Source organism: Aspergillus saccharolyticus (genome assembly GCF_003184585.1).
Source record: "Aspergillus saccharolyticus JOP 1030-1 unplaced genomic scaffold BP01scaffold_9, whole genome shotgun sequence".
NCBI classification, from domain to species: domain Eukaryota; kingdom Fungi; phylum Ascomycota; class Eurotiomycetes; order Eurotiales; family Aspergillaceae; genus Aspergillus; species Aspergillus saccharolyticus.
This window is the reverse complement of record NW_020290619.1, coordinates 897,828-925,234: the sequence shown is the minus strand read 5'-3', so window position 1 is coordinate 925,234 and position 27,407 is coordinate 897,828. Positions and strand designations below refer to the sequence as shown.

At 51.6% G+C, this 27,407-nt stretch overlaps 11 protein-coding genes across 11 annotated transcripts; 6 read left to right on the top strand and 5 right to left on the bottom strand.

Moving 5' to 3' along the window:
- Window positions 1-2,960: 2,960 nt before the first annotated feature.
- Window positions 2,961-4,027, bottom strand: BP01DRAFT_242611 (uncharacterized protein). The gene is made up of 2 exons (XM_025571281.1): window positions 3,422-4,027; window positions 2,961-3,354 (listed from the first exon to the last, which is right to left on the bottom strand). Exons 1-2 carry the CDS (start codon window positions 3,852-3,854, stop codon window positions 3,224-3,226), a joined length of 564 nt encoding a protein of 187 aa, XP_025432989.1. The 5' UTR covers window positions 3,855-4,027; the 3' UTR covers window positions 2,961-3,223.
- A 1,583-nt stretch (window positions 4,028-5,610) lies between these two features.
- BP01DRAFT_242603 (uncharacterized protein) lies at window positions 5,611-6,649 on the top strand. Its single transcript, XM_025571280.1, has 2 exons — window positions 5,611-5,880; window positions 5,936-6,649. The coding sequence occupies exon 2, from the start codon at window positions 5,954-5,956 to the stop codon at window positions 6,476-6,478; it is 525 nt and encodes a 174-aa protein (XP_025432988.1). The 5' UTR covers window positions 5,611-5,880; window positions 5,936-5,953; the 3' UTR covers window positions 6,479-6,649.
- A 3,843-nt stretch (window positions 6,650-10,492) lies between these two features.
- BP01DRAFT_337622 (FAD-binding oxidoreductase) lies at window positions 10,493-12,102 on the top strand (the record flags this gene model as incomplete). Its single annotated transcript, XM_025573289.1, has 1 exon — window positions 10,493-12,102. The coding sequence occupies exon 1, from the start codon at window positions 10,516-10,518 to the stop codon at window positions 12,100-12,102; it is 1,587 nt and encodes a 528-aa protein (XP_025432987.1). The 5' UTR covers window positions 10,493-10,515.
- Window positions 12,103-12,324: 222 nt separating this feature from the next.
- BP01DRAFT_364557 (flavin-containing monooxygenase) lies at window positions 12,325-13,938 on the bottom strand (the record flags this gene model as incomplete). Its single annotated transcript, XM_025576329.1, has 2 exons — window positions 12,325-13,596; window positions 13,648-13,938. 2 exons carry the CDS (start codon window positions 13,936-13,938, stop codon window positions 12,325-12,327), a joined length of 1,563 nt encoding a protein of 520 aa, XP_025432986.1.
- Window positions 13,939-15,083: 1,145 nt separating this feature from the next.
- BP01DRAFT_337617 (uncharacterized protein) lies at window positions 15,084-17,239 on the top strand (the record flags this gene model as incomplete). The annotated part of the gene is made up of 3 exons (XM_025573288.1): window positions 15,084-15,590; window positions 15,647-15,977; window positions 16,028-17,239. The coding sequence occupies exons 1-3, from the start codon at window positions 15,265-15,267 to the stop codon at window positions 17,237-17,239; spliced, it is 1,869 nt and encodes a 622-aa protein (XP_025432985.1). The 5' UTR covers window positions 15,084-15,264.
- Window positions 17,240-18,025: 786 nt separating this feature from the next.
- On the top strand, window positions 18,026-19,805 carry BP01DRAFT_316187 (carboxylesterase/lipase family protein). The gene has a single exon (XM_025572578.1). It carries the CDS (start codon window positions 18,072-18,074, stop codon window positions 19,746-19,748), a length of 1,677 nt encoding a protein of 558 aa, XP_025432984.1. The 5' UTR covers window positions 18,026-18,071; the 3' UTR covers window positions 19,749-19,805.
- Window positions 19,806-19,909: 104 nt separating this feature from the next.
- BP01DRAFT_390653 (uncharacterized protein) lies at window positions 19,910-20,956 on the bottom strand (the record flags this gene model as incomplete). Its single annotated transcript, XM_025578018.1, has 3 exons — window positions 19,910-20,533; window positions 20,680-20,892; window positions 20,944-20,956. The coding sequence occupies 3 exons, from the start codon at window positions 20,954-20,956 to the stop codon at window positions 20,049-20,051; spliced, it is 711 nt and encodes a 236-aa protein (XP_025432983.1). The 3' UTR covers window positions 19,910-20,048.
- A 266-nt stretch (window positions 20,957-21,222) lies between these two features.
- On the bottom strand, window positions 21,223-22,470 carry lcp5 (small subunit rRNA maturation protein LCP5). Its single transcript, XM_025574677.1, has one exon. The coding sequence runs from the start codon at window positions 22,437-22,439 to the stop codon at window positions 21,279-21,281; it is 1,161 nt and encodes a 386-aa protein (XP_025432982.1). The 5' UTR covers window positions 22,440-22,470; the 3' UTR covers window positions 21,223-21,278.
- Window positions 22,471-22,684: 214 nt separating this feature from the next.
- BP01DRAFT_242381 (transmembrane 9 family protein) lies at window positions 22,685-25,191 on the top strand. The gene is made up of 5 exons (XM_025571278.1): window positions 22,685-22,825; window positions 22,941-24,056; window positions 24,113-24,450; window positions 24,503-24,938; window positions 24,995-25,191. Exons 2-5 carry the CDS (start codon window positions 22,952-22,954, stop codon window positions 25,060-25,062), a joined length of 1,947 nt encoding a protein of 648 aa, XP_025432981.1. The 5' UTR covers window positions 22,685-22,825; window positions 22,941-22,951; the 3' UTR covers window positions 25,063-25,191.
- Window positions 25,149-25,825, bottom strand: BP01DRAFT_242394 (uncharacterized protein). Its single transcript, XM_025571279.1, has one exon. The coding sequence runs from the start codon at window positions 25,711-25,713 to the stop codon at window positions 25,321-25,323; it is 393 nt and encodes a 130-aa protein (XP_025432980.1). The 5' UTR covers window positions 25,714-25,825; the 3' UTR covers window positions 25,149-25,320.
- Window positions 25,826-26,288: 463 nt separating this feature from the next.
- BP01DRAFT_381420 (EF-hand domain-containing protein) lies at window positions 26,289-27,233 on the top strand (the record flags this gene model as incomplete). Its single annotated transcript, XM_025577305.1, has 4 exons — window positions 26,289-26,307; window positions 26,445-26,510; window positions 26,645-26,940; window positions 27,054-27,233. 4 exons carry the CDS (start codon window positions 26,289-26,291, stop codon window positions 27,231-27,233), a joined length of 561 nt encoding a protein of 186 aa, XP_025432979.1.
- Window positions 27,234-27,407: the final 174 nt, after the last annotated feature.

Below are 27,407 nucleotides of genomic sequence, written 5' to 3'. Positions count from 1 at the left end.
TTCGAAGCCAGCTTGGTTTATCGCGCTGGATCCTCAGAGTCAATCTGTTCTTTGCGGGTATTGTCACTGGTTTTTCAAACGCAAGGCCAACGGAATAGGCACCAGATTGAGATGATCGACAAGTCGAAGTCCACTCGAGGGAGCTCCGTGACTGTATCATGTCTCGACCTGTTTGCTGAGCGTGACCATCGACGCAATGAGGATCTCGAGCCATATACTTCCCATCAACACAGCCGTTCACACCAGCTATGGGGCTGGGTTTCCTACGATGACATGACTTGAAATGCCTCCGCACCAGCGTCAAGAATTATGAGCAGGGGTCGGGCGAGAAGTTCATGCCAGGTTGTGTTTTCGACGCCGTTTCGTCGGTGAAATGTCAGCAGTGCGCGGGTCGCAAGACCAACTGTACTCCTGTGAGTCTTCCCTAACTTTTAAAAACAAATTATTCAGTGGAGGTACGACTGGAAGTATTGACAGTGTCCTAGCACTCTTCAAACCCAGTGCTTGGTTCTACCCATCCATGACTAAAGAATCGGCAACTGACACCGCAGAGGGTTTTCCTCCAGAGGGTTATTGAGAAGGCAGTCGTTGACGTGCCAAATGCCAACGAGCGATTGCTGAACTTTGTCTCGGGCTAATAAGGACTCCGACTAGTCATCGAAGGCAGTCCGTTCTCCCTCTTGATGCAAAGATGGGCTACACCATATTGCCTCTGGTAGTATGAAGCTTATTGGTCTCATCCAATCTCCAAGTACCGCCGGTAATCCAGGCCACAGCAAAGACTGTAGGTTGATCATAACGATACCTGAAAAGCTCTTGGCGGCTTTGGGGAACGGCTGATCCGAAATTCTGTGGTTCTGCTGGCTGTCATTGAAATCCTCAAATATTCCTCTTCTCCGCTCAGAAAGGGGACCACAATGAGGCGCGATGAGATCAACCAGGAATATTCGTCCCTTTGCCTTTGTGGTCCAGCGGTTGCTGTACCGGTTTGTGATTTGTGTGGACTAGAGTGCTGATTGAAATGTTCTGGCTGTAAAAGAGTCTAGAGAGCTCTTGTCGGCCGCATTGTTCGGATGGCAGTTTCCTGCTATGGGGAAGCTTCAGCTGCTCTTCCATGTCTGAGTTATCATCCTAGTTTCGATGCAAGCACTCTCTCCCACTCCGAAACAGTTTCTCCTTGATAAAATAAGTTTGTTCTTCCAAGTACTGTGGTGGAATGGACTTAAAGCCACCATAGCGATTGTTGCCTTGCTTTTCCTTACCCTGCTTCTATTTACAGAGACGAAGTTTCCTCGGTTCATTTGGCTGCAAATTGAGGGTCCATTATGAGGAAGTATCCAAGAACCGGAAGCGAATCTCGCGGATATCCTTCAGGCCAGACATCTCCTAGAGCAGTTTCTGACAACGGACGTTCAAACGACATCCTCTAGCATGTGGGCGTTGCTGCACGTATGTGTCAGCGTCCTGCAACTTGGGCTGACTTCGCTATCTGGTATGTGCAGGCGGCTTGTTTACAGCACCTATTAATCTATTTTCCCATTCGCAGGTGGAATCAGTAAAGAGTTCCACTTCTCCTAATTTGCTAATTAGGCCGCCTGAGAAGCTTCACAATCCAGGCTAGTGAAGCTATTTTCGCGGGAGTAGGATCTTCTTCTATATCAGAGTCTCTCTTCTCCTTAGCTGAAGGCTTTCTTCTTAACTCTCTCTTTCTCTCTCAGAGTGGATTGAAGTTATTCCTTTCTGCCCCCTCGTGGATGGTTGATGTTAAGGTGATTCTTAGTGTCTGGCCGCCCTGCTGCCCCCGGAGCTGGCTGGGTAACCTGTTCTGTGTGTACCCCTCGCGATTGTTTCTTTATCACTGCTTATTTTAGCAGTCCACCGCCCGTGCTGCCCGCGAGGTGAATCTTACTGCTACTGCTGCAGCTATGTTCCCTCTGTGATCGCCGCTGTCCTCTGTCGAGGGTTCGTCCCTTTCCCCCAGCCGCCTCCCCCCTCGCGGTGAGTTCGGTCCAGGGAAGTTGGGTTAGAGCATCGCGACTAACTGGCTCGCTGTAGCCGCCTGTCGCCGCCCTCGACGCATCCGTGCCAGATAGATTGTCTGAATGCTCTGCTCGATACCAGGGTGGATATTTGAACGACACCAGACAAGTTACAAAATCATGGTTGGCGGCGCGAAGACTTCAGCCTGATCCCGGAATGGGCCGACGACTTCTTTACCTAGTAGGTAGTTGTCACTCGGACTCCAGCACCCAAGCAAGCAGCACATTCAGCACCGCATACGTCAAGAGGAACCCCTCCCCCACCCCCCGCCCCGGCAGGGCGGCGCTAGGTTGACGCTTTCTACTGCGGGGAGCAAAAGACGCACACTGAAGAATGCATGTGGCTGGTGCCCGGGTAGGGAGGGTATGGAGAGATCACGAGTTGCATGCCCTTACGGACTTCACGCAAGTGTGAGCGCATAATGGGGTACGTCAACTGTCTTTTCGTGGGGAGCAAGCCAGGATGCAGTGTATCTTTCTGGCTCAGATACGGTGCCCATCAATTTGGACAGGAAAGTTGCCATTGAACCAAAGCAGAGGAGACTGCAGAGGCCTTCGTTACTCCCCAAAATGCCTTTGCATGCACCGTGACATCGTTTCGTTTTGCTACCCAGTGGGCGAAAGAGGAATCTATAAAGAAGGCAACACAGTTTAAACATTTTTGCGCGTGAGATCACATAGTAGCCCAAGGGGGTATACTGGAGAGTTCCAAAAGCGGGTGGTATCCATTTTTACACCTGGATCCATGACTCACTATCTAGTTCCGTCCCAAATATTGCGGTCCCTCCACTCTTCTTGCCAATTTGCGAGGGTGCATGCAACCCACTCAGGATGTTCTTGAGTGATCATATCATTATATCCATCTTGTTTTCTGACAACCCTCGCTGGTAGAATTGTCTGTTATTTTGATTAAGATTAGCCGCTTTCACCTGAACCATGAACCTCGCGAGGTGGTCCCGTGTGTCCCAATCGATTTTCTCTGGTATTCTTCGGCTATACTTCGCCAGGCCTCGTGCCTCTCCCCTGATCATCTGTTCTTGCACAGCTGCCAACCCCAGACCCCTCTTGTTCCGAGTTGCATACTCCAGGCAGTCTTCCCACAACTCAATCCAGAAAGGTTTCACCACATCAAATTAGAGCCACTCTATCCATTCACTTTTATTTGAGATGTGCAGCTGTTCCATTTAATCCCTCTTGGTGGGTACCTTCTTGTTGGGTACCTTCTTGGTGGGAGAGGAGTTTTTCGATTCGTGCTCGGTCATCTTTACTGGTGTTCCTTTATTCAGATAATCTATTGTTTGTGGTGTTTCGTCATCTATATAATCAGAAAATATTAGTATAAACCGTCTATAAAAGGATTTCGGCTTGCTAGGATGTAAGACTCCAGTTGATTACATCATCTATAAAATCATTCGTGTTCTGCTCAGAAGTTTTCAGTGGCGGGTTTTTAGCGTCAGCAGATTTGTGAAATATGAGACTTGGAGTGGACGCTATATTGATAAAGTATTTGAGTAGATAAATAGGATGTGATGATTCAATACTGAGATAGATGAGGATGAAGACAGAGGTAAGATAAGAGGTGTAGAGGGAGAGATGAAGAAGGAGAGATGAAGAAGGAGAGATGAAGAAGGAGAGATGAAGAAGGAGAGATGAAGAAGGAGAGATGAAGGAGAGACCACAACCTCTCGCAACTGAGGCTATCAAACCACTATGCAGGGACTTCATACGAAGCGGAAAGGTATACGGATAGAGAGATATGCGAAGTGAATCAGGAGATAGATAAAGCGGAGGAGATGAATGCGAGCGTATCACCATATCGCAATTAGCGATTATCGAGGAAGTCTCATAGCCGGAGCGCTGGCTTGGATTGGGTGGGGGGAGGTCGTAGCAGATTCGTTAGCCTGGCAAGTCTGGGTAATCTGCTTTGACTTTATTACCAGGTTGGCTTGATGCACAAGAAACCTCAGCGGATGATTTACTCCCTATCCTGTCCATCCCAGTTCAACTTGTTCTGTTCTTATCACCGACTACTAGGGCTGTTTTCATTCGCCATCTTGCCTGATCAGACACATCCTATATTATGCTCCGCCGTAGGCGATGCTTCTAACTCCGTCGTCGTCGATTTTCGAGATGCCAGATTTAGCATTGCGGGACATTCTCAATCATGTGATGGAGATGGCATGATTCAGCAGTATTGCCATTGACGACCCGTCGATGATCTCCCAGCATGCGTGGCCTGAGTATCGGTTAGGTGAATCATGATGGGTAATACCTCTTTGAGTTGGATTAGGAGGTAGAAATGATGAATAACCTCTCAGACACATCCCCATCAGTATAACCGCACCGGGTGTCTTTTTGCGATTATCGGCGGTTTGCATAATATTGATACTACATTCATGCTAGCTCAAGGCTTGATTCTTGGCATACACCAGACACCAGCTGCTTTCCGATCCAATGAGCCAGTATTCAATAAGAGACAAGCACATACAACTGTTTAAGTGAAGGGATTGGATTTCGCCAAATTTTTCGCAGCTCGCCCGTCCCGATTCACTAGGTTCATCGTGATCTCGGGTTAAACATTCTCATTCAATCTAGGGTACAAGATTATATGAGAAACCCTCTAAGGGATAAAGAGTCAATAATGGAAACGGGATCGATTCATCCAGAACAATCGTAACCCCTGGGTCCCTTACATATTCTTTCCAGGAGAACAATTGATAGTGAATAAGTCATTCAGTGGTAGGTCCTGTCTCTTTCACAGAACCATCAACCACCATGGTCCCCTACCTTCTACAACCGATCAACCCCTCAACATCCTCATCCATCGTACTGAACTTAACCGATATTCTCACCTTGATCATCTCTTCTATGTTGGTTGTCTCTGCAGTGGCTATACACAGCATGATGCTAATGGACTCTCTTTTCGCAGGTAATGCACAGTTTGCCCGCGTTTTCTTTAAAAACAACATCCCTGTCCCTTCTATCCTCAGAGGCAATCAAAGGCAAGCTCTTGGCTTCCAATGGTTCAATCAAGCTGTATTGTGCCTCTCCTTCTATGTTGACATCGCTCCAGGCGTCGAACCCAACGGGGCGATCCTTAACATGGTGTAAGATCACCAGTCTTCGGGTCTGATTCTAGACACTTATTTGGATACCGCCTTAGTCTATTTGCTGGCTGACATGACAACACTAGTCTCTGATTCCATGTTCGTCTTTAGCGACACGGAGCAAGAGAGGCAGGAACAGCACAATTCCGATAACGTCTGTTACGGGGAAGCATAAGCCTCCCGAATTGAGATCGCATCCAAACAAGGATTAGAATTGTTAAGGATAAAGTCGATCAGTTAGGTATAGAATAACAGCAGTCCCTATTCTTCAAGACTAATCCTTGCTCTTCGAAAAGAATCGCAAGGTTTCAGATTAAATACAGGGAGATTTTAGATCATTGACATCACGACTATCGCATCAATAATATGTGGCTCAACCGTCAGCGGGCCACCAATGTTCCGGCGATTATCTATGACAATTGGCTCCCCTTTCTGTGCGGCTGTCCCCAGCAGCTCCGTGGCAGTGGAACAATGCTGTTCAGAGTAGGCTAGCCTGGTTTGTGGAGACGGCAATAACAGACACAATCCTAAGTAAATATAGGTTAGAGATAGCCGTCGCGTTTCAACGCTAGTCCGCTTTGGAAACGTGATATTTTCCTTCTCAGGACATCAACATCGCAGTCACTTTGAATCTTTTTTCAATATTATCATTCCAATTGTACTGCATCTCCAATTCTTGCACGTTCTGGCGCCGTTTACTTATCTGAACATTTCTGTTTCCATTGCTGCAATATGTAAGTATATATCCCGCATTCTTGGCATCGATTGGACGCTAATGCATCGCTAAAGTTTTACCGGCGAATCAAAATGGCCAGACAGTCTACTCTTCGCCCGCTGGCCGACCACCCGTTTACTCCCGTCTCTCTGTGGTGCCTGAAGTGCTTACGCACTTCGGTGAAGAACTATGACCCCTCTGGGGGGAAGAATTTCGCGCCTGGCTGCGTTTTTGACGCGGCGTCCTCGGTGAAGTGCCGGCAATGCGCCGGTAGAAAGTCGAACTGCATTCCGGTATGTCCTTCTTCCCAGCTCTATTCTCAAACCAAAGTTCAGCGTTTGCGTATAGAATATGATGATTGCTTTCTAGTTTGGCTCGCCTACGGACTCCTTCTCAAGGGCGATCTTGGGATTACGGGAAAAGGTTTATCTTGGGCCTTCACAGACTCGACAAAACCGTCATTGCTACGAGGTCCTGTGGGCCTGGCCGGGGGCCACGAGAAGGAACAGAAATGGAAGAGTAAGACACTCTTCTGGTTGAAGATCCACCAGGTATCTGGGTTCCGCAACCATATAGACGCAGTCAGTCTTCCTTATAAAGTATTCGTCACATGGTGATAATCCCAGTGGAAAATCTCGCGGCGAAGTGAAAATTGTGCTATCCGTAGAACGCCCCCTATAATTCCGAGTTTATTATGGCTGCCTGCAAAGCCTTCAAGAGATCTACATACCAGGCAGAAGAGGCAAAGAATGAGAAAGCACTTATCAGTTCCTGGAAGGAACTGATGTTTGATGTCCGGGGCGGCCATGCCCCCGCGACACTTAGGCCTCTGGTTCCTGGACCTCACGCAGCGTTTGAGATGAATATACTGCTGATACTCGACTATTACAAGGGATACCCAGGTATACAACTCATGGACTTTCCCCACCTCCCGTAGGCACACCCAGAGCGGTCTGAGATGCGCCAGCGCCCCACTTGCCGGCTGACGACGTTGCGTGGGGTGCCTCCCGCTTCGTCGCGCTGCCGCCTGCGGCTTGGTTCGCCAGCCGCAGCGAGGCAGCACTCGCGGTGGTTCTTTCCGAAGCTATCCAGGATTTTAATCATACGGTGGATGTGTTGGTCTTTTTAGACGCAATGGCAAGCGATTCTCGTCCACTCCCAGGTCCATACTGAGATGCACAACGGGTGATGTCAATGAGTGATACTCAATCGACTAGCCACTTAATTGACTTGCTCAACGAGATTTCGATTTCTGGTATTATCTTCCAGTTTGCTCTACTCAGCTACCAGCTTGCGGTACTAAGATCATACATCGCTCATCATCATATCTGGTTCCACAGCTGCCTAACAATGGGTCAAGGTCATCAATATTACAAAACGCCCACTCGTTAGTCTAAGATAATGGGGTCCTGATTGCAGAGATGCTGCAATCGAAACGTTTCTTCACGAATTCGAATCCGGTGCCTATTCTGGTTTATCCTGATGCATATAGAAAGATATTTGGAGGAGAGATTGAGCCGGGAGTGATGTCGCGTTCTGAGTGACCCTTTATATCATTACTCGCCTCTGGAGCAAGGCTATGGCCTCAAAACCATTACTCTTGTCCGTCTAGCAGGGATTTGACTTGGTCAATAAGCATATGCCTGAGACCTGTTCATACTGGTGTATTGCCAGCATTTGTAGGCCTGGAGATGCGTGATTATGCTCCGACGCGGCGCAGCCAGGGCCCCTCGCCCATGTTCTTTGCAAGTAATTTGCCATCAGCCGACTGGATATTTGGTAGAGGATTGGAAATGCGTTTGAAAGACCGCTTCGCGAACATCAATTTCAGCTTGAGATGGACTCCCCATCACGGGGCATTCAGCGCCAGCTTCAGTGAGGCCAAATTCGAAGCCAAGACGGATGGACACTTGCACGATCACCGAGGAAGCCCAGCGTTATGATGGAAGTCAACCGGTTCTGAGGAATAAGAATCTACCTTGAATTCAGATGTAGGAGAGTGCAAATAATCGCATATATTTCGAATAACCAATAGCCCGCTCAAAGGCACTACCAGAAATATGTCCCTCTCTAAAATCCCAATTTCCAATTGGATTGTTTATTGCAGGTTGATTTCGATTAATGGCAGATCCATATGGCCCAGGATCGACATGAAATATATGTGACTGTGACTGAGCATAACGATAGCTATTTTGCGTATTTGAAGGACCAGAAACGCTGCAGGAAAGACATAGATCGACATGAAGAAGCTATTACACGAATCTCGACCCTCAAGCAGGGGACTCAGACGCTTGACGAATACTGCATAATGGCTAGCGACATCCTCTACTTATACCAGATCGAGAGTCGTGGAAGAGGAAGACCTCACTAGTCATAAGCTCTATTCACTGCACGGTTGTTCCTCTGACGAGCTAGACAAATGTTTGGAAGCGAGTCGAGCCAGGCTCGCCTAAACGGGTTTTCTCGACTGACGATAATATCACCCTCCTGCCCAGGTTAATCGCTTGTCACCAGACAAATCGGACTAAGAACATGCGGCGCAGACATGAAAGAGAATGATTCATGAACTGGGTCGATTTGAAATATCATCTGACAAACAGTAGGGAGTGTAGCCCGAGCGGACTTCGCGAGGATATCGCGACAGAAGGTCTCAACATAAGAGACGTTCCAGACATGAAAGCAGAGATAAGAAACGGTCATGACTTTCGAGGAAAGTCTCGTGGTCTGTCAATACCTGCGACCAGTTATCCTGGCTTTGTCGCAAACTGTCGTTCTTTTCTTGCTGCCAGGAGCACTCGCGGATCTCTTGATTCATGAAAGGACGACGACTCCTGTTTTAATGAGCCGTACTGAAACTCTCTCACGAGCCAATTCGCATCGCCGCGGACATTTGAAGGGTAACAAGAAAAGTTTTCATTATAATCTCTGCAGGTCTTCTAGATTTGGAGGGCTACGAGAAATCACAATTTTTAAGCCGCGGTGGAGATTTATCATCCTAGTATCAACTCTGGGCCCTCATGAAAAGTCTGTAAGTGGCCTGAATGCAGATCCCTTCAGTCTTAGTGCAGTATCGTCAATGAAGAGCAGTCCCATGTAAGGACGATACTAAGGCAGATTATCAGGCAAAAAAAAACGAAATAGAAATGGCATGTCTGTTACACACCATAGCCTCAACTACCATCTCTCCACACCCTTTCAGTAACTCGTCATCAGGGCACATCTTGATACGATTTGAATCACTTCCTTTTATCCACAGTCACCTGTCGAAGTCCCCTCATGAAGCTCTCCTCTGGAACGAGATTGCTGACCTGGCCATCCATATCTTTGAATTGTTGATCATAGCCTCACCGATAACACGAGGATGATACGCAGGAGATGTTCATCTCAGTCAGTTGTTCTTTCATTCCATCTGTATCCTGCAAGTTTTTCCATGGCGCTTGAAAATGTCTTGGCTATGCCACGAACCCAAGCAACCGGGCAGTCAGAGGAAGGCGAATCCGACAGCCATATGTCTGACTTCTTTGAAGACGAGTCAGATTCCCCCGGAAAGCAAAAGAAAACGCATGGTTCTAGTGGCCTACAGTGAAAGGCATCTGGAACCCGATGTCGGACAGCTGAAGTTGGCCCGATTCCGCACTTCGTTCGTTTGCAATTTCTTCTGTCGAAGCCATTTGTTCGCTTATCACCCTTTTGCAAATGTTATATTGAGCGCAATCATGGTGTTTGAGATGTTAGATGCCGGCTTACTTTCAAAGACTATGGTACGGCATACAGACGCTGACAGGCGTTCAAGCACTTCTGCAGACCCAGACAAACGCATACAGACTCGATTAGTACCCACGTACGAATTACAGGAAGCTTGATTCCCCATCTTTGCTCTCAATGCCTACTAAGATTTAACAGCTTGTTCTGTCCTGTACTTGTTCTTTCCTAAGCGTGCCCCTAAATACTCCTGACATTTGACATACTCTGTAGGCTATTTACTTTTACGCTGGGACAGCGTTCTTCTGCTGAGAGGTATCCTGTTGTACCTTGTCCGTACAGTGGCATCAGAGGTCTACAACGTGTCTCAGTGTCCTGCCTGGTTTGTTATCAGGTGGCCGGAACGATACGATTCCCAAGACTCAAGCGGCTCTACCCATCTCCCGCTTTGACTGGAGGATGGCTTTCACACGAAAGCCTGATCCAGGATCATCGTTTCACCCTTTCCATTTTGAGATTTGGGTGGCTCATGTTAGCGACGAAGGCACCGGGCATTGAGTTACAGAGCCAGGTACAGAACTTGCTCCGTTTGCAGAGTCTGAAGGGTTTCTAGATCAGCTATGGGTGCATGCAAGACTACCACGTTCATCGGATGATACCCGAGGTTATTTGCCGTTCTGCTTGTTCGCAATGCGTGCTGAGGTTGTGCCAGTGATGACGTTGTTGTCTCTGGGAGAGGGCTCACAGAAGAAACCACAGAGTCAATTCATTTGTCCATTTTCTGCTTTTATATTGTGTATTCGCTGTCGAGGTTGTATAGAGAGACGATGAGATCATCGATGGTAGCGAGGAGGATCAGGCAACCATCGGACGCGCTTCTTATCTCCGCAGCCCTCCGCATCTTTCTTGATTCCATTTTGTAGTCCAACCCTCGCACTTCCAAACACTCGCCATGGAAGCTCACAAGACGGCAGTTGAGGCCGTCGCTGCGCAGGTCAAGCAATTCCACGCTCGTCAACAACCCTTTCGCATTTACCATGGCTCCACCAATTCCACGCGCAAGTCGCAACACCACGTGCACAACACCATCAGCACTGCCGACCTGAACCATGTGCTGCACGTCAACGAAGTCGCAAAAACTGTGACCGTCGAGCCTAACGTGCCGATGGACGCCCTCGTGGCCGCCACGCTCCAGCACGGCCTGGTGCCGCTGGTGGTTATGGAATTCCCCGGCATCACTGCGGGGGGCGGCTTTTCCGGCACATCCGGCGAGAGCAGTTCCTTCCGCCACGGCTTCTTCGATGCCACCGTGCTCCAGATCGAGATCGTGATCCCCAACGGCGAGATCCGGTCTGCCTCACGCACCGGCCCGGGTGCCGAGCTCTTCTGGGGCGCCGCCTCGGCCTTTGGCACGCTGGGAGTCGTCACGCTGCTGGAGATCCAGTGCCGGCCCGCCTTGCCCTACGTCGAGCTCTCCTACATCTCCACCCGCAGCATGCCCGAGGCCATGGAGGCCATCCGCGCCGCCACCGCCGATGCCTCGGTGGAGTATCTCGACGGGATCGTGTTCGCCAAAGACCACATCGTGATCTGCGCGGGCAAGTTGACCGACGCGCAGCCTGCATCATCAGCACCACCAACATTGCAGCGCTTCACCCGCCCCCACGACCCGTGGTTCTACCTCCACGCGCAGCACCGCGCGCCTCGTCTTGCACAAACCCCGTCATCACCACCGAAAGACTACATCCCGCTACAGGATTACCTCTTTCGCTACGACCGCGGCGCCTTCTGGACCGGCCGCTACGCCTACTCCTACTTCCTCACCCCCTTCACCCACCTCACCCGCTACCTGCTCGACTCCTTCATGCATACCAGGGTCATGTACCACGCCCTGCACCAGAGCGGTCTCGCCGCGCAGTACCTGATCCAGGACGTCGCCGTGCCATACCCGGCCACCACAGAGTTTGTGGAGTGGCTGGACCGTCCGGAGCATTTCGGCCATTATCCGATTTGGTTGTGTCCGTTGCTGGTCAGGTCGGATGGTGGGGGGTTGATGATTTCGGGGAAGCCGCCTTCTCCTCCTGCTGCTGCTGCTGCTGCTGCTACTACTACTAATCCCCCATCCACCACATCCCAACCCAACGACAACGATAACGACAACGATGAAAAATACCTCCTCAACTTCGGCCTCTGGGCCCCCTCGCCCTACCGCGGGGAAGCCTTCATCCACCAAAACCGCCGACTCGAGCACAAAGTGCAAGCCCTGGGGGGCAAGAAGTGGTTGTACGCTCATACCTATTACACGGAGGACGAGTTCTGGAAGATATATGACTGGAGATCTTATCAGGGTCTCCGCGAGAAGTATCATGCCGGATATTTGCCGGATTTGTTTGAAAAGGTGCGAGTGCGGTTGGAGGGGAGCACCGAGGAGGGGTGGGCGAGGTGGGCGAGGGGGATGGTAGGGCGGGTGTGGCCTGTTAGGGGTTTGTATGGGGTGTGGAGGGCTTGGTGGGGAGGGGAGTATTATTTGAAGGGTTGAAGTTGATGTATTGTCCAGAGAAGGGTAAGAAAAAGGGAGAGAGGTCGTGTGTGTGCTACATTACAAAAGAGTACGGGTTGGACATGTTTGAGCATTTCAAACAATTCGATTGTACATAACGGATCATTAATCATAGCATATTCGGTATGTCGGAATATCAGCTGGCTAGCAGCTAGCTAGCGAGCTGTATGTTCAAGTTCATCGAGGGGCATCATCCACCAACTAATGTTGATGTTGTCGTTTAAGCTCCTTTCTAAACGCATTCTCCTGCTTCACCACCTCCAAGGGGAGCGTCCATCCAATGCCAAACAGGACAAAAGGCGCCCACTTCCACCGGAAGGGGTTGACCAAAATACAGAACACAAACCAATACAGCAACTCGGTATAAGTGAAGAAATCAAATGCACCAACAGGAGACAGCTTCTTCATCAGCCGCGTGAAGTCAATCCAGGTCTTCATGCGTCCCTCGCTCGGCCGCGACAGCGGGTCCGTCAGGAACATGAGCAGGAACCGAGTGTAGATGCCAATGTGCATGTTGCCCACGGTGCCGATGGCGTTGACGTAGGTGCTGTTGTTGGCGCAAATGCTGGGATACTTGGGCGGGAAGGTCTGCAGGTACCAACTGGGCGGCGAGTACGGCTCCTCAAAGGCATCGTCAGGCAAAAACGACAGCGAAGGACGCTTGAAGCCGGTGGCCATAATGACAACATCTCCCGGTACCAGAGCTTCGTGGCCCGGACCGCCCTTAGGGACCCCGCGGCTGCGGAAGTTGAACCGGATGCCGTCGGCCTCGGCGGAGACGATGTCGCCGCGCAGCCAGCGGGCCTTGCCCTGGCGGATCTGCTCGAAGAGTTCCGAGTTGGCCATCGGGGTTCCAGTGAACAGACCGCCAGAGGGAGCGATGTCGGAGAGGTCACGGTAGAAGAACTTGCGGAGCAGCGATTCGGGAATCCAGGAAAGGGAGGTCTCCTGGCCGAGGATGTTCATTGCCAGCAGGGACTGGACGAACACATTGCGAGGGATAATCCACTTGTCGGAGCGGGAGAGCACATCTATTTCGGCGGCATGGTTCTTGACGGCGAACTCCAGCGCTTCGATGGCACTGGCTCCCCCGCCAATGATGAGGACCTTCTTGCCTTCGACTGACTTGCCGTCGAGCTCGGATGAGTGGTAGACTTGGCCCTTAAACTTGTCCTGGTCGGGAAGAGGGGGCATCTTCGGATCACCGCACACTCCGACAGAAGCAATGATACCGTCAAAGCGCCCATACTTGGATTCGTCGTTGTTAATGATCCATCTGCCGTTCTTGGTCTGCTTGACCGAGTTGACAGGCGTGTTGAAGGTAGTGTGCTTCTGAAGGTCGTAGCGCTTCCATAGGCTTGTGATTTGTTCTTTGATCTCCGCCTGAGTTGGGTAGGCGGCATCGTATTTAACGGAAGGGTGAAACCGGTACATGATGCTGTGGATTTGCAAAGAGGATGTCGAGTTGACCCGCTGTCAGCTAGATTAGCACGTTCCATTGCACGGGAAAGACGTGACTCTTACACTCCAAATGCCTCCAAGACCTTTGTCCTTTGATCTCGCTTCAAAGATCTCCACATCGAATCCATGACCGACACAGTGCGCTGCCGCTGAAACTCCGGTAAGACCAGCGCCAATCACCGCGATCCTCTTCTTCGGGACGCCATCTGCAACAGACGACGGCTTGGGAGGGTTAGGAGCGAAGACCCAAGTAATCAAGTGCTGAAGTAGCATGTAGAAGACAGTCCATGTCTGTAAGAATGGGTGCTTGAGAAAGGCTGATATGGAAAGCCCTGAGTGGCTTTTGTCTGCCATGGTAGAAATTTGGTTTTGTGGGCAGTGAGAAGGGAAAGATATTGGCACAGGCAGTGCCACTTGGAGCAAATATCAGATTTCGATCGGATATATTCCAAAATGAAATCAATCTGGATCCAAGCAAACGACTGGGGAGACAGACACTTTTTCAATGGCCGACAGCGAGGATGATGATGATGATGGATGATGAATGATGATGGGGGCTTTGAAACAGCCATGTTCAAAGCATGACGTAGTTAGTTGTGGATCGGCCCTCGTGTGAAGCATGTGAATGCGGGCACCCTCTGCTCACTGGCTGCTGAGTCTTTCTCCAGAAGAATGCTATGCACCCACCAGGTTATCATTGCATAATTCCCGCAGGTCTACCAGGAAAGCTGGCCTTGCAATTCGATCTGCCCCATTGTTCATGTTTGCGTGTGCGATTCCGGCTTCCTCCGGCCTGTGGGACTGTAGTCTATCTCGAACCGGGTTGGCGGACATCGGAACAAGAGACCCTGAAAGCACTTGGATCGATCTCAGATAATGAAATCTGATTCTGTGTGACAATCTTATGTTTCTAATTACCCCATCTCTCATATGGCATCCCATGTGGTTGTGTAACCTCGATCCGAAGGGTCCGAACAATTTGTGTCCATCTGAGCTTTCAAGTTGTGGGATACTCCTTATGGAGTAAGGACTCTCAAACGATCATTCGCAAGAAAGCTCCGAGACAGATGTCTGCTTGAACAAAGACTCCGACTGCAAGGGTGTGGTGACTGTCTGTGGCGTACATGCTGACATGCTGATCTTGGTGGTGCTATATATAGTAGCCGAGGTCTCGGTCTCGAACTAGTAGTAGATGAGCATTAATTCATTGGCGGTCTTCGTCCACAAATCCTATCGCTTCGTCGCGGGAACTATCAAGTCAGGTTCGTAAAGAGAATGCAGTATACCATGGGACATATCACAATGGTCTCCGAGATTGTAGCGTAATGAAATGGTGGTGATAAGACCGAGGGAAGATCTCGCAGAGCATGGCTGCCAAGCTTGCTTCAGTACGGATTGCCCGATCGAGGCTAGTCTGCAGCTGCGGCGGTGAGAGCTTATCCCTCGATTCTGCCGGCTAGACTTTCCCGCCGCCGGTGTTGCTCCAATTCATCCATCATCTTGAGCTTCGTTTCTCTAATCTCCGGGCCCAGAACCAGGGTCTCATCCATTCTCTTAGTGGTCGCATCATGTGGGACATTCGTTGAACTGCCTCTGCGACAGAATTCGTATAAGTCTCACAGTCTCGCGCCATTCTATATTCTGATCTCGGACGTCTGACCTCCACCACCAACGGGCAAGATGGCGACACCGACTCTCGATCAATTCTTTGCGAGCGTTGCAGATATCGTCAAATCCCGCGATGGAGTCAAACTGCAGGACTTTCTGCAAATTGAGCCTCCGCTCCCCGACATCTATCGGCAAATGACTAACGAATTACGGCAACACTATCCCTCTGGCCCACGGGAAGGAGATCTATTGCGGCGATGTGAAGGTTTAGTACCAAAGTTCAAGGGTAGCTCCTGGACTGCGTTCTCAACCTTCATGAAGCTTTACTTCACCTTTCTGCGGGATGTGAATGTCGATAACTTGCTCGAGACCTACGACCTTCTCAAAACACTCGTCAAGTATGCAGTTCAAACTCCTCTAGGGTCATTGCCGACGCTAACCCTGTTGTTTACAGCCAGTGTGTTCTCGCGTTAGGTGACAGTCAAATGGGTGTCATTGTCCTGCCAACCGTGCTATACCTCTCCAAAGTTCTTGCGAAGCTGGCCATGGGTCTCGACCGCCGTCCCGAATTGATCGCACACTTACTCCGACTAGACGGCCGATCGAACCAGGATGAGACTGCGGAGAAAGTGACGCTGGTGGAAAAGTCTGCAAACGTAGTTCGAGAGGCATTCATCAAATGTCTCACGGATCGAAGCGGTACGCCAGGGATTCACGGAAAGCCGGAAGGAAAGCGGATTGGTATTTATCTTATGGCCAATCTTTGCTTGAAGTTACTGTTTCAGGTATGAGCAAACCATGGGAACAATCCTCAATTGCTCTAACCATAGAACAGTGTGGCAAACTTCGAAATGCGGAGCAAATGTTCGCGAGTATCAGCGCGCAATCCCCGCCACTAAAATACTTCCCGGCCTCTCAAAGAGTGACATACCTTTACTATCTTGGACGCTACCTATTCGCCAATAATCTATTTTATCCAGCGCAGATTGCCTTACAGGCCTCATACGACCAATGTCACCGCCAAGCATTGAGCCAGAAACGTGCCATTCTCACGTACCTCATCCCATGCAATATCATCTTGGGCCGTTTCCCCACCCTACAACTGCTGCAGCGTCCGGAAGCTGAGGGCCTAGGGGACAAATTTATACCAATATGCCGACTGATCGCTCGCGGCGACTACATCGCTTTTCGGGAGCACCTTGCAGTAGGTTCCACTCAAACAGAGTGGTTCGCGCGCAAAGGAATTCTTCTTCCCCTGCGCACTCGATGTGAAATCCTTGTGTGGAGGTCCCTTGCGCGTAAAGTCTTTATTCACGGTGGCTTTCACGGTGACTCTCAGGGACAGAGCCGCGGACCGCCTCCGTTCTTGTACCTCAGCAAGCTTGAGATTGCTATTCAGTGGATACAATCTCAGCATACGGCATCAGCTCAGCAGGCTTACGGATTTTTCGCGCCCCGTCCCGAGCTTGATGCACAGGCAGGGAATAATCGCGTTGGCTCCCAGATAGTATACAAACAGCTAGATTGGGATTTTGAAGGTGTCAATGAACTGGATGCACAGGAAGCCCTTCCGGGACCCAGCCTAATAGCCAAATATGCTGATTATCTGGCACCTGATGGGTATTTTGATGCCCAAGGGCAATGGCAAGCCAACTCAGCAGGAAACATGGTTGACGGGCAGCCCTCGGCAGACTACAAACAGTTTGAGCTTGACCCCTACGCCAGCCGCCCCGATCTTGAACCCGAGGACGGGAAGCCAACATTGATGATGCGTGAGATTGAATCGATTCTTGCGTCTCTCCTGACTCAAGGCCTCATGCGGGGCTATTTGACCCACAAAAACCCCCGTCTAGCCATTCCAGGCGCGCGCCTTCGCGGCGCCCTGCCGACCGGCTTTCCTAACGTGTGGCAGACGATATACTCTCGAGAAAGTGAAGATGATAACGTCCCTGGATGGGTCCAGCCTCCTGTCGCGGCGGCAATCCCTTCGGCCGGTGGAGGAAGGGTGGTTAATCTCTCGGGCGCACGACCTGTCGGAGTTCAATGACGCGTTTTTGGCACGGATTCAGTCACCGAGTCGACCGGGTCGACCCCTTGTATATAAGCATCGCATTGTTATTCCCTCATGATACCAGCTAGACCACTCTGAAACACAATCTGGAATTTTTAAAGTGAAAGAGTAGTATGATCGTCGGTCAATAAGGACTTTCAAACATCTACTCACTTTCCGAGTCGGTAATGCGAAATTCCGAGCCCCAACCATGACGAATACGGCGATTACTGCCGTCGAATCTCTATCTCCGAGACACGTGCGCTGAGAGAAGCACGAATCCTGGAGTCTATGACGTCAATACTCGGGTCAAGCCCCGAGGTTTCGGCGATATCGCAACAGCCGAGTCGGGGATCTGCACCTCGAGAGCCGAAATAAACTAAAAGCGGGTTCCTGCTTCTGCAGACATGAAGAAAAGAGCAGAAGGTGGTTACTGGCCAGTAAGTTGCTGCAAGAATCCTGCGTAAATACACGCGTAGAATAAGGTCAGATCCTGGCTGCCGGGTTGTGCGGATCCTCCCGGAGGCTCGACCCAGTTTAATTCAACTGTTGCTGAAAATGCTTACGCCATCTACAATACGTATAGCCAGTAGAAGACGCATTCGCATTGTTCGAAGAGCAGCCCGCATGAAACGATGACGACGCCTGTGGCACCTATAGGTGACTCTCAATATTGGGCTAGAACCCCCCGTAGGACAAGTAGTTTGTGTGAAATCAAGCTATATAAGGAGGGTTGCATCCTGCTTGCTTTTGTGTGTCATCCAACTTTGCCTTTCTCTACCCATTCACTCAGCGCATAGCTCAAAGTGAGCTAGCAACTTCCTCCATCATGCATGTTTTCTCCACTTTGGCTGGCCTGACAGCCGTTGCGCCACTCGCAGCGTTCGCCAGTCCTCTGGCACGATCCTCCACCTCGCAGCTTCCAGTGATCAACACCACTTTGGGTCAACTGCAGGGAGAGTACTCCCCTTTCCGTGGCGGTGATGCGGCTGTGGTTTACAAAGGCATTCCTTTTGCTGCTCCTCCCACTGGGGACAACCGCTGGAAGGCTCCTCAATCGCCCCAATCGTGGGATGGTGTTCTCAATGCGACTGAGTTTGGCCCTCAATGTGCCCAGACTTACAGTACTGCGGGTATCTTCAGCAGTGGCAAGACGACTATGAGTGAGGACTGTCTGTACCTGAACATCTGGACTCCCAACTACAACGATACCTCGGACATCACCTCCAAGAATCTCCCCGTCTACTTCTGGATCTACGGTGGTCGGTTCGAGGGAGGATCGGGAGACGTGCTGACCTACGATGGCACCGGTCTTGCCATCAAGGATATTATTGTCGTGACCATCAACTACCGTCTGGGTCCCTTTGGATATTTGGCTCACCCCGAACTGTCGGCTGAGTCCGGCCACAACAGCTCCGGTAACTACGGTATCCTTGATCAGCAGGCTGCGCTGCGCTGGGTTCATGAGAACATCGCCAACTTCGGCGGCAATGCCAGCCAGATCACCGTGGGCGGGCAATCTGCCGGCTCTGCCAGCGCCCTCGACTCCATGTGGAGCCCCTTGAACAAGGGCCTGGTAGCGGGTGTCATCGCCGAAAGTGGTGCGCGTGGTCCCCACGACCCGATGACCGGCAGTGCTGCCACCAGCTACCGTACCAAGGCTGCTGCTGAAGCCCAGGGTGTCGAGTTCCTGAAGGAACTGAACATTTCCAGCCTTGCTGAGGCGCGCAAGCTCTCCACCGAGACCTTGATTGGATACGACTCCCTGAGCGACACCACCTTCGACAACACCCAGTTCCAGAACCTGTCCAGCTTCTTCATGGATCCTCCCTTGTGGCGGCCCAACATCGACGGCTACGTCCTCCCGTACGGCTACGGCGAGTCTCTGGCCCTTGATGCGCACCTTGACGTGCCCATTCTCACCGGTAACAACAAGGATGAGTCGGGCGCCAGCACGGACCCCGGTTTGACGGTCGCCACTTACAAGGAACTCTACACCGAGATGTTCGAGAACAATTCCAGCCAGTTCTTCAAGCTCTACCCGGGCCAGACCGTCTCGCAGGCCAACAACAACTCCAACGAGTTCTACCGCGACCTGAGCCGCGTCGGTACGTGGCAGTGGTCCGTCGACTGGGCCGCCGGCGGCGCCAAGAGCCCTGTCTACACCTACTACTTCACCCGCTCTCCGGCTGAGAACAGGGAGTCGGGCGCGTACCACGGCTCGGAGCTTTGGTACACCTTCAACAACATTCCGTACTCGGACTACTCCAACGTGACCTGGTACCCCTATGATTACATTGTGGAGGAGCGCATGTCCAACTACTGGGCCAACTTCATCCGGACCGGCAACCCCAACGGCGATGGACTGCCTGAGTTCCCGCAGAGCACTAAGGAGAAGAAGCAGACTATGTGGCTCGGAAACTCTTGGGGATCGGGGCCGCTCTCTGAGGATGATTCGCGCATTGAATTTGTGGAAAGCTGGTTGGCGACAATGCCTGAGTGGTAGTCTATTCGCTACCAGTAGCTCGTTGCCTACGACTGTATAACTAGAGGATGATGATGGTCAGTGTGGGGGATTCAGACCAGTCTACTTCTTGACATTCATTTGCATACATTTGTACTATAACTATAGCTTTAACCTGTGTACTAGTACCTACTTATCATCATCAAGAACATAAGTTTTCATTGTGCTTGCCCCATTCAACTTGAAGTAATAGTCGCACAAAATCACGTCTGATATAACTAGTTACGATACACTTCCGTCAGTCATCCATCCTACAATCAAAAGCAACGCAACCCAGTTGATTTACTCGACCTTCTTCCCCTCCCCACCATTCTTACCCCGTTGTTCTTGATCCTGATCCTCATCGCACCCATTCACCCCCAAAAACCGCCTCTTCTCCCACCCCACCACATCCCCCCCGAGATTCCCCTTCCGCAGCACCCGCCCGGGCACCACCCCCTTCTCCTCCAACCACACCAGCGGCCAAAACACCGCGCATCCGACGATACAGAACAGCGTCGCCCACGTCTGCGCCGCCAGCACAAGCAACTGCCCAATGCCCCAGGGCAGCACAAACTTGATGAACTCGGAGGGTTGATAAAAGTCCTCTTGCTTTTTGATGTAGTAGCGTTTTCCGGACCCTTGGAGCGGGGTCCGTCCGTCTTCCGGGTCGGTGGTTAGGGACAGGACGGTGGTCAGCGTGACGGGGGCCACGTGGAAGGGGACCAGCCAGATGGAGAAGATTTGGGACATGGTTAGGTAGAGTTTTTGGCTGGGTTTGTCGTATGCTTGGGGGGTTTTTTCATTGTTAGTTTGGATTGGTTGGAATACAGGGGAGGGGAGCTGTCTCTAGAGCTGTTTCTGAAGCTCTAGGCTATAGGGCTATAGGCTAAGGCCAGGGCTATAGGGGAGGAAGGAGGAGGGCTAAACTCACCAACAGATTGCACCTCCATCTCAATCCTCGGAGACATGATCTTGTACCACTGATAAATCTTCTCAATGAACCACCGGCTGCCCGGAGAGCTCCACACGCGGCAGAAGGGGTGCACAAAAGAGGCAGACGGGGTGAAGAACTTCTGAATGGTGCGCTCTTGGTCTTGCGGGCTACCCTGCGTGAGGTGGTGAATTATGGTGGTGATCTCGGAGGCTGTTGGGGTGAATTAGTTGGCGGTGGTGATGTTAGTGATTTATGACTTACTTGGGTCTTCCATGTTGGCGGTGCTGATTGAGTTGATGGTGAATGATTAAGGGTGTCAGTCAGTAGGTATCTACTATCCTAGTAAAGTGCCTTGTCTGGGAGGATGCGGGTTATGAGAGGATTTAAATGTACTTCCATAGGCAGAGGTGGTGACTTGCAGTGATGACGGATGATGTCACCGCTGGCGTGCATGTGAAATTCCCGGATCTCGGATTGTCGTTCACTCCCACTCGGTTACATTATAATAAACGCAAAAATCAGAACTTTTCATGGTATCGAGTGTTGTCTAGAATATTCAAACAATAGAACAAAAAAAAAAAAATGGTACTGTACAATCACCGCTTCCAGCTATCAACCTTCTTGCGCCGCTTCTCAAAGATCTGACCCACTCCCACCCCATCATCACGCTGCCCGTCCTCGGTAGTCTTGCGCTTCCGACTCCTATCCAACGCCCCTCCACTGCCCTTAGCCCTCCGCGTAAGTTTCGTGATCCGATCGGCTCCCGCCGTGAGATCCCGCCAATCCTCACCACCGTATTGGTTTTGTGGGCCCTCGGCGCGGAGCCGCTTGGCACGGTCCTTTTTGCTCTCCTTCATCAAGCGCACAAAGTTGGTCTCTTCGTATGCGGTCCGCTCGGCCTCTCTCTCACGCTCCTTCTTCGATTTCGTGTGCCGGCCACCCTGCACAATCGTGCTACCAATGCTAGGCTCCGCCATCGGAGCGGACGACATCTCGGCGCTGACGAACTCGTCAATGACATTCGAGCGCTGGGCGGGTCGCTCGCGGCGCTCTCTCCGTTCGGTCGTGGGTAAGGCGGTAGGCATGATCCGGGGCGGTCTGTAGATACCATCGCTGGCGGGTTGCTTGCTGGACTTGTCGACCTTCGCGGTCTGTGGTTCCCCTCTCTTCGAGAAGGCGGAGACGTTGGGCCGGTAGGCCATCTCATCGATATCTTCTCCATCGCCCTCCCCCTCGTCATCTTCCTCGCTGTCACCCTCGCTTTCACTGCTCCCCTCCGATCCGGACTCCTCGTCGTCGGAGCCCTTGATTTTCTTGCTCTTGCGCGTAGTGGCGGCGCTATGCTCGGTTCTCTCTGCATCCTCTGCAGCCTTGATGACCTTGTCCACCTGGTACTTCAATCTTCCCTCCAGTGGGCGGACACCGCGGTCCAGGTAGACGCGTAGCTCGACGAGCTTCTTGATGATATCCTCCGGAAGCGACTCATCGACATCATCCTCTTCATCCTTTTTGAGGCCACGCAGTTGAAAGATGATCAGGAAAACGAGGTTCTGGAGGTAGGACAGGAGTAGGTCGGACTTGGTGTCGAGAAGCGAGATGCCGTCTTGCGGCGGTTCGATCGACACATCCGAGGGAGATTCCCGCTCGGCCTTGGGAAGAGACGAGCCGGTGTTATTTAGACAGGTGGTCAGGGTCTCCAGCAGAGCAGAGACATTCTGTAAGCCCGAAGGCGCGGTTTGCGAGACTGCCACCGCCATTGTGATTTGATGTGTGTGGTTTGGTCTTGTGGTTTGGTCGGCCGCGGAAAGATTTCGAAGGGAAATTTTTAGAGATGGCTTATCGACACGTGCCGATTGTCACTGCAGCTTAGTCATGCATGAGCATAACTAATCTACATTGTGCATGCGTTCAGTTTCAGTCACGTGCGCCAAGACCGGCGAGCTGGCCTCAACAACGGATGCAAGTGACGAGGCTCCCGCCGTTCTGGGAACAGCTCGGCTTGGTCCAATTCTCTCTCTCTCCTTCTCTCCCTATATATAAGGCGTCCGCAGAACCACCCTTCGAGTTGGTACCTGCTACTGTTCTCCGAGCGGCCAACTCGCGCGACTGTCAGGATCACCTGTGGTGTGGAAGCTGTAGATTTGTAAGTTCGACTCCCAAAGCTACTATCGGCAGTGGCTAGGCCCCGGTCCCGAGCATCTATCTCTTGGCCTTTCCGAAGCCACCGGCACGAGCTAATCCTGCCCATTACCTTTCAGAATCGCCCACCATGTGGTTCAGCAATCGAGCCTTACCTCTTACCGCGCTTCTCGTCTCTGCACCTTCGTTGTCCGCCGCTTTCTACTTGCCCGGTGTAGCACCGACCTCGTACGATGAGGGTCAGTCAGTGCCGCTGTATGTGAACCACCTCACTCCGGGTCTCGCGCAGCAGGACGAGCAGCTGCATTCGGTATTCTCCTACGACTACTATCATCCGGCCTTCAAATTCTGCGCTCCCGAGGGAGGACCGAAGGATGTGCGGGAATCTTTGGGCTCCATTCTTTTCGGAGACCGCATCCAGACTTCGCCGCTCGAGCTGCATATGGGCAAGAATGAAACCTGCAAGGCCGTCTGTGGCGCGGTCACGTTTGACGCCCGCAGCGCGAAATTTGTCAACCGGAGGATCGAGCAGGGATACAACATCAACTGGCTGGTTGACGGCCTTCCCGGAGCCCAAATCAACATCGAAACCGTGAACCAGGACAAATTCTACAGCCCAGGATTCGCGCTCGGCTCCATCAATGATGACGGGGTCCCGGTCCTGAACAATCACTTCGAAATCTTGATCGACTTCCACCGTGTCGGATACGGCGCCCAGGGCAAGTACCGGGTCGTGGGTGTGCTTGTGCAACCCGAGTCTCGGCGCAATGCTCAGGTCCTGGAAGATGGCACTGCGCAGTGTGAAACGGACGGCACCGGCGTTGTGCTGAACGAGGAGGGCGAGACGACCGTGGCTTGGACCTACAGTGTCTACTGGCGCGAGTCGTCTACCCCGTGGGCAACCCGCTGGGATAAGTATCTACACGTCTACGATCCCAAGATCCACTGGTTCTCTCTAATCAACTCGGCCGTCTTCGTCGTGTTCTTGGTGGGTATGGTGAGCATGATTCTGATTCGGGCGCTGAAGAAGGATATCGCTCGGTACAACAGACTCGACATGATCAACCTGGACGACTTCGACAGCACCTCGGCAGCAGTGGAAGACGGTATCCAGGAGGATTCGGGCTGGAAGTTGGTTCACGGCGATGTATTTCGATGCCCGAAGGCACCCCTGTTGCTGAGTGTGCTCGTGGGCAATGGAGCTCAGCTTTTCATGATGACCGGGGTCACCGTTGGTACGTTGCAGCGATATCGGTCGAAATGTCATAGTAGTACTAACCCTGGTGTCTAGTGTTTGCCCTTTTCGGTCTCCTTTCCCCTGCCAACCGTGGTTTCCTCGCGACGGCCATCCTGATTATATACACTCTCTTCGGCTTCATCGGAGGCTACGTCTCAGCCCGTGTTTACAAGTCTTTGGGCGGAGATGCTTGGAAGCGCAATATTATCATGACCCCCGTGCTGGTTCCGGCCCTCATCTTCGGCACCTTCTTCCTGCTCAACCTCTTCGTGTGGGCGAAGGGCTCTAGTGGAGCTGTGCCCTTCACGACCATGCTTGCCCTGGTCCTAATCTGGTTCGTCATCAGTGTGCCACTCAGCGTGGCGGGTAGCTGGCTGGGATTCAAACAACAGGTAGGCCATTTCCCGATCTTGCCGATTGCGAGTCTGGCTGATGATTTTCTAGGCCATCGAGGGTCCAACCAAGACCAACCAAATCCCGCGCCAAGTGCCGCCCATGACTGGGACGCTCCGCCCAATTCCGTCGCTCTTGTTGACCGGCATTTTGCCCTTTGGAGCGATCTTTGTGGAGCTCTATTTCATCATGACTTCGCTCTGGACCAACAAGATCTATTACATGTTTGGATTTCTGTTCCTCTGCTATGGCCTGATGGTAATCACCTCGGCTGCCACGACCGTTCTGTTGGTGTATTTCCTGCTCTGTGCGGAGAACTACCGGTGGCACTGGAGGGCGTTTGCCGGAGCGGGAATGACTGGTGTGTACGTGTTTCTGAACGCTCTGCTGTTCTGGATTACGCGAGTCAGTTTTGGTGGCCTCACGGGTGCTGTTCTGTACATCGGCTACTCCGCCTTGATCGGCTTCGTGGTTTTTATTCTGACAGGTATGTTGGTTCTCGTCTCCCTCTGAGCCAGTGCTGAGCTGACCCTTGGTTGATAGGCTCGATTGGGTTTTTCGCCAGCTGGGCGTTTGTGCAGCGCATTTACGGCTCGATCAAGGTCGACTAGAAATTTTGCAGTTACTCGCACACTAGTTGACCGCGTCGTCAACTCGGCCCGCTCCCTGTGGAGCCACCGAGGCGTCTTTTGCTGGGCCTGGCCAACGGAAAAACCACTTCTCCTCCATTGCCTCATCCGGGGTATGATTGCTATTATTATCCCCCCCTCCGTCACCGTTAGACTTTCGCAGGCCCTGGGACAATGGTATGAACTCCGCCGGATAACCCTTTCCATACCTCGTAGGCTTGACGGCGGGGTTGCTTTTGTTTATTTTATGAGGTAGTTGTCATGGTTCTTTGTCTCTGATATCCCGAAGTAAAGCGGCAGTCTCTTTTCTTGTTTTCTGTTTCTGTCATACGTGTGCAGGTGTTTGTTGTGATGTTTTTGGGAGGGATGGCTGTACATACGAAACGGGGGATTGGCATTCTGAGAAGAGCGATGTCGGGGGGACTCGAAGTAACCTATCATTTGTACAATAATATGAAGGGCTGCAGTGGATAGTTGTTTTACGGTGGAGAGTGGATGGCGATGACAAAAGAGTCGGAAGAAGAAGGCGACAATCGCCAAGGCCGCAGAGGTTCTGGACCGGCGGCTCGGGGGCTGACGATGAAGCATCACCGATTCGATCCTCGGGCGTCGTCGTCCTACTCGTCGCCACATTTCTAATTAAGTCGTATTCTTTCTCTTTGATTGTTTGACTTCTGGTTTCTCCCACTCACTCACTCAATACACCACATACATACACTACACTCTCATACATTACACTACACTACACTACACCATCATACACCACTACTACTACTACACCACCGCCCACAGCCTCGGTCCCTTCCACACACACACACACACTACTCACTCTTATCGGTCCCACCACCCACTGCAACTACCCCGCGCTCTCCGAACCTCCGTGTCTATCCTCGCCGTTCCTCTGCGCCAACCCCTCTGCGCACGCATCCCTGACACACCCTCTCAGAAATTGGAATAGACTTCGTGGTGGTCCGCATAATTGACAATGGGCAAGTCGTAAGTGATGCGCTCCTATGGCCCGCCCGCCCGCGCTGTTTTCCCAAGGGTCGGGGGGTGGAGTGAGAAGACGGAGCAATGCCGCATGCCGCCGCGGATGCGGCGATGAATCAGCACGAATTTTTCTGCGCAGTTTGCCAAGTATCTCAGCGAGATATGTGACGTGAGCTGCGAGAGGAACTTCGGTTGATCTAACCCCTCTGCATCTGCTCATGCAACCCCCGGCCGGGCGTGCGTCAATCCTTGGTTGACGAGGACGAGGACGATAACGACGCTCGCGACAACGCAGCAGGGGTGGTGGTGTTAGTGCTTGTGCTTGTGCCTGGGAAACTAACTTGCGAGTTGCAGACAATCTAAACTCTCCCCAGCTCAGCTGGATGAACTCCAGAAGGCGACGCATTTCGATAAGAAGGAATTGCAGCAGTGGTATAAAGGTGAGTAATGTTTGTAATTGCCAGTATATACTCCATAAAAGAAAGAGAAGAAAAGAAGGGCGGAGAACGCCAAAGGCCAAGCGCAGCAAGACACAATAGAATACCCAACTAACAATCCCACTACTGAAAAACAGGCTTCCTCAAAGATTGCCCCTCCGGCACCCTCACCAAGGAGGAGTTCCAAAAGATCTACCGCCAGTTCTTCCCCTTCGGCGACCCCTCCTCGTTCGCCAACTACGTCTTCCGCGTGTTCGACTCGGACAACAGCGGCATGATCGACTTCAAGGAGTTCATCTGCGCGCTCTCGGTGACCTCCCGCGGCAAGATGGAGGATAAGCTGGACTGGGCGTTCCAGCTGTACGATATCGATGGAGATGGCAAGATCACGTACGAGGAGATGCTGGCGATTGTGGAGGCGATCTATAAGATGGTGCGTATCCATTCCTCTTTCCTTTTCGTTCTCTCGGCAGGGAGGGGCTTGCTCGGTTCCTCCTACCAACTTTCTTCAATCCATCTTGCTAATTTATTTTTCTGAAACTGTAGGTCGGCTCAATGGTCAAACTCCCCGAAGACGAAGACACCCCCGAAAAACGCGTCCGCAAGATCTTCCGCATGATGGACAAAGACGAGAACGGCAGTCTGGATATGGAGGAGTTCAAGGAAGGCAGTAAACGGGATGAGACGATCGTGAGCGCTCTCTCGCTGTACGATGGGCTGGTATAGATCATTGTCAAGTGTGTTCCAAGCCGCTGTTCCAAGCTCTGTCTGTTTCTTACCGAGCCTCTGTTCGTCTGCTTTCCCTGGCCGTGTCTCTCTTTCTCCCATTGTCACATTCTCCTTCTGGTTTTTTTTTTTTTTTTTTTTTTTTTTTTTTTTTTACATTTTCTTCCTTCCCTC

What these genes read in the sequence shown, in the direction of transcription:
- BP01DRAFT_242611 (XM_025571281.1), bottom strand. Translation starts at nt 3,854, where the DNA reads ATGGTGATACGCTCGCATTCATCTCCTCCGCTTTATCTATCTCCTGAT. An exon ending in AGATGATGTAATCAACTGGA is followed by an intron (nt 3,355 to 3,421) that starts GTCTTACATCCT and finishes CTGATTATATAG; the next exon opens with ATGACGAAACACCACAAACA.
- BP01DRAFT_242603 (XM_025571280.1), top strand. Translation starts at nt 5,954, where the DNA reads ATGGCCAGACAGTCTACTCTTCGCCCGCTGGCCGACCACCCGTTTACT.
- BP01DRAFT_316187 (XM_025572578.1), top strand. Translation starts at nt 18,072, where the DNA reads ATGCATGTTTTCTCCACTTTGGCTGGCCTGACAGCCGTTGCGCCACTC.
- lcp5 (XM_025574677.1), bottom strand. Translation starts at nt 22,439, where the DNA reads ATGGCGGTGGCAGTCTCGCAAACCGCGCCTTCGGGCTTACAGAATGTC.
- BP01DRAFT_242381 (XM_025571278.1), top strand. Translation starts at nt 22,952, where the DNA reads ATGTGGTTCAGCAATCGAGCCTTACCTCTTACCGCGCTTCTCGTCTCT. An exon ending in GATGACCGGGGTCACCGTTG is followed by an intron (nt 24,057 to 24,112) that starts GTACGTTGCAGC and finishes CCTGGTGTCTAG; the next exon opens with TGTTTGCCCTTTTCGGTCTC. An exon ending in GGCTGGGATTCAAACAACAG is followed by an intron (nt 24,451 to 24,502) that starts GTAGGCCATTTC and finishes ATGATTTTCTAG; the next exon opens with GCCATCGAGGGTCCAACCAA.
- BP01DRAFT_242394 (XM_025571279.1), bottom strand. Translation starts at nt 25,713, where the DNA reads ATGTGGCGACGAGTAGGACGACGACGCCCGAGGATCGAATCGGTGATG.